General features: G+C 41.9%; 1 protein-coding gene across 4 annotated transcripts in view; it reads left to right on the top strand.

Moving 5' to 3' along the window:
- Nucleotides 1-12,658, top strand: part of cica (capicua transcriptional repressor a) — a 37,147-nt gene that overhangs the window by 16,333 nt on the left and 8,156 nt on the right. For 3 of the 4 annotated variants that reach the window (XM_034891857.1, XM_034891858.1, XM_034891859.1), the window contains 11 exons: nucleotides 261-414; nucleotides 4,272-4,371; nucleotides 4,487-4,669; nucleotides 4,930-5,056; nucleotides 5,347-5,519; nucleotides 6,988-7,120; nucleotides 7,925-8,007; nucleotides 8,407-9,280; nucleotides 9,786-9,874; nucleotides 10,953-11,113; nucleotides 12,156-12,399. In XM_034891857.1, the coding sequence (XP_034747748.1) occupies nucleotides 261-414; nucleotides 4,272-4,371; nucleotides 4,487-4,669; nucleotides 4,930-5,056; nucleotides 5,347-5,519; nucleotides 6,988-7,120; nucleotides 7,925-8,007; nucleotides 8,407-9,280; nucleotides 9,786-9,874; nucleotides 10,953-11,113; nucleotides 12,156-12,399 (2,321 nt within the window). The remainder of the gene's footprint in view (nucleotides 1-260; nucleotides 415-4,271; nucleotides 4,372-4,486; nucleotides 4,670-4,929; nucleotides 5,057-5,346; nucleotides 5,520-6,987; nucleotides 7,121-7,924; nucleotides 8,008-8,406; nucleotides 9,281-9,785; nucleotides 9,875-10,952; nucleotides 11,114-12,155; nucleotides 12,400-12,658) is intronic. The other variant, XM_034891860.1, reaches the window with a different exon arrangement.

Raw genomic sequence — 12,658 nt, 5'->3', positions numbered from 1 at the left:
TAATATAACGTAATATACAGATATATTCACTACACCCTTGATGGAGCATTTCCTTTATATGTTCCTAGTATTCTTCTTACTACTGTCACAGATTATAACATAGATGTAGTCAGAGCTTCTCACACCTCCCACAGCCAGAATGAAGCTGCCCATCAACCAGCTGTATGCAGGCTAGCCCTGCTTCTATAGACATATGGCCCTGTTAATTACTTTCATGAAGCATTTCACTAACTGGCATATAAATGGCTTTTCATTTTTAGAGCCCCTTTGTGGCGTGGCCCTGGTGAGCGACGGGCGAACCGGCCCTCCAGACCTAGAGAGGGGATCGCCGTCATGCCCTCCCCCGACTAATGACAATCCTCCTACAGACAGAGGAGGGGCTGACAGCGAGACAGAGAGCGATATAGATGACCCGTAAGTACAAAGAGGCTGGTTTTTATCAACATCACTGCTGGTATTATCATAGTGCCTGCTGCTTTAAAATTGTAAGATTGTTTTCTGCAAATGTCTTTTTTGGCACATAAAAAGGTAAGAAATGTAGTTAACATAGCAGAATATAACAGTTTAGTGCTCAACAGTGCATTTTTTGTCGGTTATCAAAGTCCAGCAATGGCTACGGATGGCAGATGGAATCAAGAGAAAAAGAGGAAGAAGCAGAAGAAACAAAAGATTTAATTTAAATTCAAGCATAGCGTAGAGCTGTGGCACATTGACCACATTGTGAAATGAGGCCAGTCCACCAGTCAGACACAGGAAACTGCCAGACAACCGTTGATTCAATTGAGGTTTTGTTTACATGCAAGTGCGGTAATTTAAATCTGTACATCATTCACATATAAACTTCTTAAAGTGGGATGTCACTCTGTCAGTTTATTCTGTGGCATAGACACCGGTTCATTAACATAGCATTGTATGTGGGAATTTGTTGGAAATTTGAATCTTTTTCTGTCTGATCTGATCCATAGTTTAACAACTAATAGGGTTTTTTGGACCCTTTTTTGGAAAGTCTTAATTTTTGTTTTCCAAATTCTATGTATTCAGTTTGAAAGCAAAAAAAACTCTTCAGCTGTATTACAATATTCCATATTTTTAATATGGAGAAACAAAAATGTTTTTGTTGTCGTAAGCTAACCTTCTGTCCTTTAAAAAGTTTCTGTGCTACATTTAAATGTAAACTCATTCTGAGCAAATGCTTTATACATAGGGTTTCCTTTCTGCGACTCCGGGTATGACTCAGTAGAAACAGATAGTTACTGTAGATCATACTAGACACAGTTTGTCTGTGTTGTTTGAATCGCAGACTTTAAAACTCTCAAGGACGCTACGCTTAAAACAGGTATACTGAAATCCACCTCTGACAGCAAAATTTGAAAGAAAGAAAGAAAGAAAATAAAAACAACTTTTCTACCAGCTGCATCAGTGTGTGTGTCTGTACAGTCTGTGCTTGTTCATTCCACTCAGTCTCAGGCTGCGTCTCTACGTCTGGCTGGGTTATTGCTCTTTCAGAGTGACTCAGACGGGCTGCGTGGCTGTCTGGCTGGTAGTGTGGTTTTAAATGCTTCAGGGTCACCGTGCTAACAAAGGCCGCCATCACCGAAAGAAGTGCTTCAGCAATCTCACCCTGTTGCAATGGTTACGCCTGTTATCCAACTACATCTCAATGGGGAGACTAATGGCATAAATAAAAAGTTGACTCATTTAACAAGATTTTAGATCCATTAATCCGCTGCTTTTACAAATACACACTTTACGAATGCTTACAGACGCATACAAATATAAGCATAATACGCATTTTATTTTAATAAATGTATTTATGTTTTGTTATCTAACACTTCTTAGGCCCTATCTCACACCCGGCACATCGCGGCGCAAAGCACGACGCAAAGCCCGATGCAACTGTCTTTGCTATTTTAAAACCGACGCAATTTTCTGCCCTGCGTCCACGTCGTTTATTAGCAAATGCACCTACGCCCATGGGCGTGCTGGTCTTACAGGGAGGTGTGTTTATGTGAATTCTTGGCGTATTGCTATCTTGAGGCAGCAGGAACCTGGTCTAGAGTCAATAGCAAAGCATGTCATTGTTTGTAAAATGCACCTAGGCTTATGCACAGCACGCACACTATGCTTGTAACATACAGGGCAGCGCAGCAGCACACAAACATGCATAAATAATAAAAATACTCAATGTAAATCCGCCATCATAATAACAATGTTCCAAGGTACAAACGCGCCTGGCTTTTAAAGGGAATGGGAAAGGACACTCTCATTGGTTTATTTCATGTTACGCCCAAAACACACCTATGAATTAATAAAGACACCAAGAACGACCTTTTTCTTGCCGTCAAACTAGCAAAAGTAGGTTTGGACACGCCCTAAACACACCTGTGCCATGCGCTTCATGCCGTGCGCTCGAATCGTTAAACTAGGGCCCCTTATCTGTTACCCCCAAATAGTTTTTCTTGTTTGTATTTCCTAAAGGCCAAACGGACCACTGACATACCTTCATGGACCCTGTTCCCTTATCTTATCTGAATTCTGTGTTTGCTGTATATGATAAAAATGCTTTTGTAGAACTAGAAAAGAAGGCATTAAAGCACCAAAGTCATGTAGTCACGGCTTGAGACAGCTGCAAGTTTTCAGACGTTTTTTTCTTGTGACTTTAAAGCTTCTTCTTTTACAGTTGTGCCAAGAAACCTCTAATCCAGATTGAATCCTGATTTATAATTCTACAGTGTATGTTTGTTTGTTTCATATAAACAAGACCAGGTGGATGGAAACCAAGTATGTGGTTGAACCATGTTTGGTTTGTGTACGAATTTGTGGCCAAATTTGTACAGGTAATGGTGTCCATAATGTGAATGCCTAGATATTAAACGTTCATCTGCAATTTTCTGCATGGTCCCAGTAATATTTGTTCTTAAAGTGTACTGAAGTAGCACATCATATGACATGGTTAATCTACGTTTTAGTCAAACTGGACTGCCTTAATTTAATAAATTCAACATTATTTTATTTAATTCAATTTTATTTATAGTGTCAAATCACAAGAGAAGCTATCTCAGGACACTTTACAGATGGAGTAGGTCTAGACCACACTCTATAATTTACAGAGACCCAACAAATACCCAAAATTATATTCATGCTGTTTTCGACAATTAGTCGTTCTGGATTACTAATCTAAAGTGTTTTTGTTCTCTTCAGTCACAAACCCACAGTGGACACTAGTCAATGGTTTGCATTACTTTGTTAAACAGACCGGACCTAGGTTGCATCCCATGACAATTCTACGAGCATTCCCACAGCCTCAAATGTTGGTCTCGCGGAAACAGAACAAGATAACGTTACTGTTCAGCTTGCTGTTTACTTTACTTTGCTCTTAAGGAGCTTCAGCATTTATTCAAAAACAAACTGAAACGGCACTGTTCATTTATTACCCCTTGACAACGTTACTGTTAATTTCTTCTCTGCTCCGATCACCATGCACTCTCTACACTAACGCTACACACTGAGCTATTCTCCTATATAATATATGCATCAACACCCTACAAATAGGGGATTGCGAAGTAGTATACAGCGTATAAATTGAGGAAGTGGATCAGATTTATGTTTTATGATTCGTGTTCTCTTTTTGTCTCTGTGCAAGTGTCATCTCTGATATAATCTGTAGTATTATATCAATATACTGTGTGATAAGAAGTTGTATACAAATGAATGTCTTGTTTACTTCTTACTGTTTCTCCAACTGCTGGAACAGTTATCTGTTCTTTTTTATTTACTCTGTGTCTGGTTGCTCTTTCCTTGAAACAATCCAGTGGCTCGCAGGAAAAGTGCAATTTAGTAGAAGTAGAAAAAGCATTTTGTGGAATTAACTGAATAAATACTCAGTAGTTGGCATGCGCAGTGATAACAACCAAGGCTGCACAGATAAAGAAAAGTGTGTCAGTTACATTAACTGTAAATAAAAGGGAAAGAAAGTCAGGAAGACAAAGGGAAAACACTGTTCTGGTGGACTGACATGGCATACCGGTCAAGTACTTACAGTACATTAAGTCAAACTTTATGGAGCCTTGTCTTAAAACCGCAGAGGTGCGATATACATATACAGAATCATTCGATATACAGAATCATTTTGTCTTGAATACCTCCTAAAAATCCTTCACAACCTTTTAGCCTCGCCACTTTTCTGAAAGCCCCACACAGTGAGGAATTTCCCCTGATATCCCATCTCTTATTGACTCACAGTTTCACTTTTTCTCTCTGTGCAAATGCAGGTTCTCCCCAGGTGTGGCCAACGATCCGACGCCCTCCGATGGCCCCATGAAGAGACGCACACAGTCCCTCAGTGCCCTGCCCAAGGACGGAGACAGGAAGGTCAGTCCGCAGTGCCGACAGACAGTCTATCAGTAGAAATAGATACAGAAAGTCAGAGACAGATTGGTGCTTAACATAAAACTAAACACTGTGTGCTCTTTCAAACGCCAACCAGAGAGAGAAGGACCACATCCGCCGACCCATGAATGCATTCATGATCTTCAGTAAACGCCACCGGGCCCTGGTGCACCAGCGACATCCCAACCAAGACAATCGGACAGTGAGCAAAATCCTGGGGGAGTGGTGGTACGCTCTAGGGCCCAACGAGAAGCAGCAGTACCACGATCTGGCCTTCCAGGTAAACATACTCTCTAAAATTCTTTAATTGCTTTTTATTGCTGTTTGTTTTGCAGTTTACTTCTTATGGACATAACAGAGTGTTGAATCTTTAAGACAAGAGCTTTTTAATGTAATTGTGTGCTCTAACCATCCAGCTTCACCAACTGCAGTAGCAGCTTGTTTGGAATTAGACGATAAAAAACAAGCACACTGGCTGAACTTCAGAAACTAGAACAGCATCAACAGAAAGTTAAAGACCCTATCCTCCTCTTCCGCCAGGTGAAGGAGGCCCACTTCAGAGCGCACCCAGACTGGAAGTGGTGCAACAAGGACCGCAGGAAGACGCTGTCAGAGGGCCGAGGGACGCCAAAGGAGCCACGGGAGAGGAGCATGTCAGAGAGCATAGGTGTGTGTGTGTGTGTGTGTGTGTGTGTGTGTGTGTGTGTGTGTGTGTGTGTGTGTGTGTGTGTGTGTGTGTGTGTGTGTGTGTGTGTGTGTGTGTGTGTGTGTGTGTCTGTGTCTGTGTCTGTGGCTGTGTCCGTTTGTTATTGCTAAATCTAACCCATATTGGGTAGCTGATGCTCTTAGACAGAGCACTAGTGTGTATTTTATTGAACTAGTTTTATTGCTCTATTTCATATATGATACAGAGTGATATTTTATCTTTGATCAGAGTCTTTTCCCTCACGTCTCCAGATGCCCATCCAGAGTCTCAGGTGCTGGAGGGGAAGGGAGGAGGCTCGGGCTGGCCAGGGGGATCTGAGCGTCAAGGGGGGCTGTTTGTGGGGCAGCACCCCCGTCCCCGAGCCTTTTCCCAGAGTGCCGTGCATACCCTGGAGCAGAGGGAGAGAGAGAGAGACTTGGAGAAGGTAGGGAATTGTTAATCTGTAGCTCAAAGGCAGCAAACAGACTCGGGAGATTTAAGAATGTGAAGTAAACTGTACAAAATCAGCAGCTAGTTTAATCTCAAAGTGCCCATATTAGACTAATTTTCAGGTTCATAATTGTATTTTGAGGTTGTACCAGAACAAGTTTACATGTTTTCATAAAAAAAATATATATATATTTTGTTGTACTGCACATTGCTGCAGCTCCTCTTTTCACCCAGTGTGTTCACTTCTCTGTTTTAGCTACAGAGTGAGACATCTCACTTCTGTTCCATCTTTGTTGGGAGTCACACTTGCGCAGTAGCTAGGTAATGATCATATCAGCTAGCTAGCTGTTTCTCCAACTTCAGTTAGTACAAGGCCAGATTAACTGGGAGACTTCTTCTAAACCAGGGCACACTTCCAATTTTACATAAATTACCCTGCAGAACAGGGACATGTAAGTAGTTCTGTTGTAGATTATGTTGAGCTCATGTGTTGTAGCAGTGTTTTGCCATTGAGAACGAGGGGGCTAACACCTGGTTTTGGCTAGTGACGTAGAAAACCCTGCAGATTTTGAACAGCTCACCCGGAGACTGAAGGAAGAATACATTCAGAAACCCATATCTCACTCAAAACAGCATAGATGGGTTTTTTCCAAGGTTGTATGCGTGTGCAAGCACCAGCGACACAAAATAACACCTCAAATCCCTGATAAAGTGATTTCTTTCAAAATATAGGCACTTTAAAGTTAAAAGCGTTAAAATCATGTGCTTTTATTCAAGTCAGGAGTATTATTTAATGAACATTAAACTAATTTGTTGAATCAAAGAGATCAAAGAAAAAAGTAAATCAAATAAAACATTTGAAAATAAAAACAGCTGACTGAAGTAATTTTTTAAAAGGGCCAATGCTTGTGTGTATGTGAGCGCCTATGCACCAACATGCGTGTGTGTATTTATAGATATATAGCAGATGTGTGTCCTTCACATTGCAATGCATTTAGGTTGAACTCTACAATGAAAAACAGGCTGTTCAAATGGACACACTTGGTTGTGTGTGTGAGGGCCTGAGCTGTTGCTGCTGAAAGCTCTGGAGGAGCTCAGCCTCCAACTTCAAAGGTTTCACTTTCTACTTTTTAGAGCCTTTGAAGGCACTGTAGTGTTGCTGCTTTGCTCTTATTCACAGAGGAATTGGCCTACATGTGAACTCTTTTGTTTTAAAGGCGTTTATTTAATGCTGGTGGCAAAGCCGCATGTATGCTTTGATAATAGTGATACTACTTCTTTCTAAAGTGTTGTTCTGAAGTTCTGTACTTAAATACTGTAAGTCCCCATTTTGAGGGGATCTTTTAGGTTTTTCTTTTTAGTTTTGTATCAGTACTCAGTGTTCTTAAAATATATATTGTGACTGCAACAACTACTCAGACATATTTTTAAAGTTGTAAAATGTGCTTCCTTTTTTTTGTCAGGAGGACAGGGCGGGTTTGTTTCGCCACCGGCCCACGCCTCAGTCCCTGTACCAGGGCGGGGCCGGTGAGGACGTGACCAGCGACGACGAGCGCATGGTCATCTGTGAGGAAGAGGGGGACGATGATGTCATGGGTGAGATAGATGATCAGCACAGTTGTTGAGTGGTGGTTATAGAGACTGTTGCATAACCACAAAGTCATTGTTTCAGTTCCTCTTTAAAAAAAAAAAAAAGGACACTAAACTTCAGCCGTCTCTTAAGGCCGTTTTATGGTTCTGCGGAGGCTCCACGCAGAGCTTTTCCCGTAGCCTACGTAAATGGCCTGATGTTTATACTTGTGCGTTAAGCACAAGTATATGGTATGCGTTAAGCCGGCATGCGTGTGTGTGTAGGGGGGAGTAGGTGATAGACAAGGTATAAGTGAGAGAGTGACGGCCATTGGCTTTGGAGCGAGTATCGACTCTAGAGTCATAGTGAGAGAAAGAAAGTGTCTCCCCTGTGTTTTCTGACCAAGGTGGGAAATCTGTAGCAGGAAGTGTTAACCCTCTCCTTGATTTCATGTTGTTTATGGAGAAGGAGAACCATTTTTTGAGAGGTGCGCGTCAGGCTACGGCGTAAGGTCCGGCGTAGATGCAGAGGGGGCCGCGGGGGTATGCTGTTGATTCTACGCACAACCATAAAACAGCCTCTGTTCAGAATGACAATTTACACAAAACACCTAAAAGCTATAAAACAAAAGTAACTGTGTCACATGGTGAGCCTCTGCCCCTGACTGTAATTGCCAGCGTTAGAATAAAGCAATAGCACGTAATTGTCTTTTTTATGTGGATACTGTTGATCTGAAGGCAGTGATTGCAAATTAAATAATATCCAGGGATCAGTGGCAAGTGGGTTTGCTGAAATTTGTTAAAACACTTACTATTGATATCCACCCACAGAGGATTCCTGTCCTGAAGGCTCCATTGACCTCAAGTGTAAAGAGAGAGTGACGGACAGCGATGAGGATGAACCAGATGGACAGGTAGCTGTAATGCTCATCAAATAACTTGTGTTATTTTATGTCCACTGTGGGCTTCACTTTGAGCTAGATTTTCTGGACTTCCCTAATGTTCATACATTTTTGGGGTTTATTTCTTTTTTATGCAATACTTTAGTCTCTGCATCAAGACATGGAGTATAAGGTACCAGATTTGGTAGGTCAAGTATTAATGTAGCTCGCTTTACAGCGTAGAGCCTAAAATAGTTGCTTTCTTTTTTAACAGTGTAATTGTGCATGTAAGGCATCATATCGATGGTGGTTCCTTTATTTCCTTCCAGCATTTAAAAACACACAGACTTTCCAGAGTTACTGAAAGTTCTTAAGTTACTTTACATGGTAAGTTTCCCAGCTTTGATCTCTCCTTCTCTCTTTTCCCTCCAGCATGGCTTCCAGCCAATGACTCGCTCCTCTCTCCCTCCTTCCCCTCCCTCCATCCCTCACTCCAACTCCACCTCAGCTAAAGGGAACGGAGTAGGAGGGGGTGGTGAAGAGGGGTCTGAGAGGAAGAAAAAGAGAGGTACAGATGGAGGAGAGGAGGGGAGCGAGGGAAGATCCAAGAGAGAAGAAACAGCAGGTATCGGAGAAGAAGGCGGAGGAGTTGGTGTCTCCTCTCTGTCCATCACAGGCTCAACATCCAGCACCCAGGCTCCCCTTGTTTTGGCCCCGCAGGGTTTGACCCCGGTTGGCGGCGCAGTCCGTGTGGCCCCTACTGTGGCGACTAATGTAGTACGACCCATCGTCTGCACGCCCGTCCCCATTGCCAGCAAGCCAGTTGAAGGGGCCATCACCCTCAGCTCTCTGCCTCAGGACAAGAAAGCCACTCTCCTGATTGGAGGAGGTGGACCTCAGCAGCTGCCAATCACTGCAGGGGGTGGGTACCTGTCCTCCTCCTCCTCCCCTGGTCCAGTCAGTGTAACCCCAGTGGGGCGCAGCGGTCTGGTCACTAGCCTAGTTCTGGGAGGGTCCTTTCCCGCTGTCCAACCAGTGCAACTCCTCAACCCGCAACCGCACTCACAAACCCCCCTACCTGTCCTCCAGCCACAGCTTCACCCCACTGCCGCCATGTCATCTCTCACACCTCTCGGCTGCCCCAAGCCGCTAGCACAGGTCCAGTACGTCCTGCCTGCTGAGAGCCCTTCCTCCCCTCAACTCACTCAGCAGCAAATTCTCTCCCTGCCCTCCAATGCCGCCCTGGCCAATGGCATGCACTCAGGGGCGGGAATCAGAGTTGCATCAGTCAGCCCCGGAACCAGAGGTGAGACAGAGAGCAACGATTGGCTGACAAAAAAAGAACAAATCAGACTTTCGTCTTAGTGATTTCACTGGTCCACTGAAAACTGAAAAAAAGTAATTTTCTTTTTCCTTTTTTTGTGCCTTACTTCCCTTCTTTCTTATTAATCATCTCCACAGGAAGCTCTGGAAATAGATTTGATTGTCTTACATAAACAGGAGATGAATGATTGACAGGAGAAACACTGTTGACATGAGTATGAGAGCCCACCGCCCACCCAAGCCTTAATCACTCTCTTTTCATAAGAGTCTGAAGCAACAGAACAGTGTTCCACTTTGTTGTGAGAGAGGAATTTCACTATTATCAGTAGCTGAAATGTCCTCTCTGTCTCAGTGTGTCTCCACCCACCCGCCGCTCCTGTGCTGTGCTCACCTCGATTCATCTGTTTCTCACGCTGAGTGTTTTAATTCTCTCTCTCTCTCTCTTTCTCTCTGTCTCTCCTTCTCACTCTTGGTTCCCATGGCAACAGTGAGAACAGGGTCTACTCCTCCTCATCCTTCCATTTCCCTAGTTGCGCCGCCTCTTCCTGTGCAGAACGGCCCCGCGACAGGAAACAAGGTAAAAATGTCAATGCGGTGACCAGAGGCTGCAACTAACGGTTATTTTCATTGACGATTAATCTGTCGATCATTTTATAGATTGATTAGTTGTTTGGTCTATAAAATGTCAGAAAATTGTGAATAATGTTGATCAGTATTGAAGCCCAAGATTACAACCTCAAATGTCTTGTTAGTTTACTGTCACAGAGGAATGAAGAAACTACAAAATATTTGAATTTAGGAAGCTGTAATCTTTCTTAATAAATCCCCCAAAACGCTTAATCGATTATTAAAATAGTTGGCGATTAATTTAATAGTTGACATCTAATCGACTGATCTTTGTAGCTCTAACGGTGACTAATGCAGTCAGAAGTGTCAAGGATGACTAGACGCCACCCTGTTTGCTGACAGGTGACAAGGTAGTTAAATCCACAACAGCACCGTGGCATTTAAACTGTTAACACGGGATCATGATGGGAACAAAGTGGATTACAGAAGGTTGGCCTACTTAATGCTTATGTTTTACTGCGTTCTGCTGCAATCTTTAATTATTTTTGATTGAGGTCAGAAAAGTATTGTCACAAACTGAGATTAAAACTGTAGTAAATTAATACATTTATTTTTTATTCATGAGATGTCATTTATAAGAAAAAAAAAGACAAAATATTTGCTGGTTCCAGCCATTCCAATGTGATTTTCTGCTCATCTCTCTTTTTATATATATGTACATTCAATATTTTTGGGTTTTGTTAGTCAGATAAAACAGGCAATTAATTGAAGCTGGGCACTCCTGAAATGGGCACCTTTCCCGTTACTTTGGCTATTCTTCCCTTATGAACTTAATGATTAATCAGTTATCAAAACAATTAAATCAAATGACTGCTTACTGCTGTGCTGCTTTATATTCAGAAGGGACCAGTTGCTTTAACAAAGTGCTAGAACTGTTTTGAGGGCCATAAAGCCACATGTGATATTTGTAAGTTTGTCTCACTAGATGCATAACAAATACAGTTCGTTTTCTAAAAAACGGTAAATTTTAAAATTAGTTGGTGAAAAATTCCTTTTGTTTATGTGCTATTCTTCCCCTCCCCACAAAGATCATCCAGATCGCTCCCATGCCCGTGGTCCAGACCAAAGTTCATCCTAGTGGCGCAGCAGCAGTGCATCCTGGGAGCCCCTTTCCTGTTTCCGTGGCAACGGTGATGGCTCCAGGTGTCGCGCCCCCACAGACCGTTCTTCTGACCTCTCCACCCACCAGGTCACTAACACTTGAAAGACAGCCACATACACCCACTTTTATGTTCCTCAGTCACTGCTTCAGCTGGAACGATGAGAAAATATAGTTCCATTTTGTCACATTGTGGCAACAATTTTTGTAATTGTTTAAGTCATTTTTAAGCAAAAATGCCCAAAATGTATTTGTTCCATTTACTCAAATGTGTTTTATTATATTTTTAATGCTAGTAAACTAAATATCTTTTTAAGATTTAATATTTGATTCACATTTCTTTAATTGTTTGTAAATTACAAATGATGCTTTATTGTCATTAAACACATACATGTTATATATAAATAGTCAGAGTATATATATATATATATATACTGTGCATACATGACATAAATATCAATAAAATATCATACATATTGCATTAGCAGCAGCAGTTAGGTTTTTCAGTTATGTACCGATTATTTAAGACAAGAATCAAAAGAATAATCAATGATAAATACAGTATATACAAAATATAATATAAAATGTTTGAAAGCATACATTTGTTCTCCCATATACACTACCGGTCAAAAGTTTGGGGTCACTCACAAAATTCCATTGGACTACATTATAGACAAAATCCCAGCTGAGATCAGTGACCTTGTTTTTTTTAACCAGGGCAGCATTTTCCAGATTACATTATGTGCTTACATAATTGCAAAAGGGTTGTTTAATGTTTTCTTAGTTAGTTTATTAAAATAATATCAGATTGGTAAACAAAATGTGCCTTTGGAACATTGGATGAATGGTTGCTGATAATGGGAAATGTAGATATTGCATTAAAGATCACCCCCCCACCCAGATCAGCTGGTATCCTGTCTATAATGGAGTGAAATGGAAATTTGTAAATGACCCCAAACTTTTGACCGGTAGTGTACGTCTATTGTATCATATAGACTTTTTTAAATATAATTTTATAATATATTATACACAAACTTAAATATATCAGAGTCTGTACTCAATGAGCCATATAAGTTAGTAAGCTGCTCAGGTCATATTCAGCTTTGACACTCATCACTCTTCTCTCCTTTAGGATCACCTATGTCCAGTCTGGCCCAGGAGTTACCACAGCAACGCCCCAACAGGCCACACCCGCCCCAGGCCCTGCGTATCTCCCATCATCCCTGGCAACCCTGGGTTTCACCGCCATTGCCCCGGTTGGGCAAAACCTAGTTCAGCCGATTGTTGGTCCACCACCACTGTTGGCTACAGCCCCGTCCCTGAGCTGTCAACCACAGACCCCTCAGGGTCAGGCCTCGGGAACGGCTGGTCGTCAGGTACAAAGGAACAGAGAACTGTACAGTGTTAGTACCATCGTGTAGAGATGTGGTGTCGTGAAGAAAATTAGAAAAAAAATCACTCCAGAAGAATAAATCAATTTAATTCCACTTCCACTTTTCTCACTGCTTAAGCTTAGCCTAAGCATGTTCACTGTTAATAATAATAATAATAATAGGAGTCAATATACACTCACCGGCCACTTTATTAGGTACACCTGTCCAACTGCTCGTTAACACTTAATTTCTAAGCAGCCAA

The sequence above is a fragment of the Etheostoma cragini genome, chromosome 14 (genome assembly GCF_013103735.1).
Source record: "Etheostoma cragini isolate CJK2018 chromosome 14, CSU_Ecrag_1.0, whole genome shotgun sequence".
Taxonomy (NCBI): Eukaryota; Metazoa; Chordata; class Actinopteri; order Perciformes; family Percidae; genus Etheostoma; species Etheostoma cragini.
This window is presented reverse-complemented; position numbering and strand designations above follow the sequence as displayed.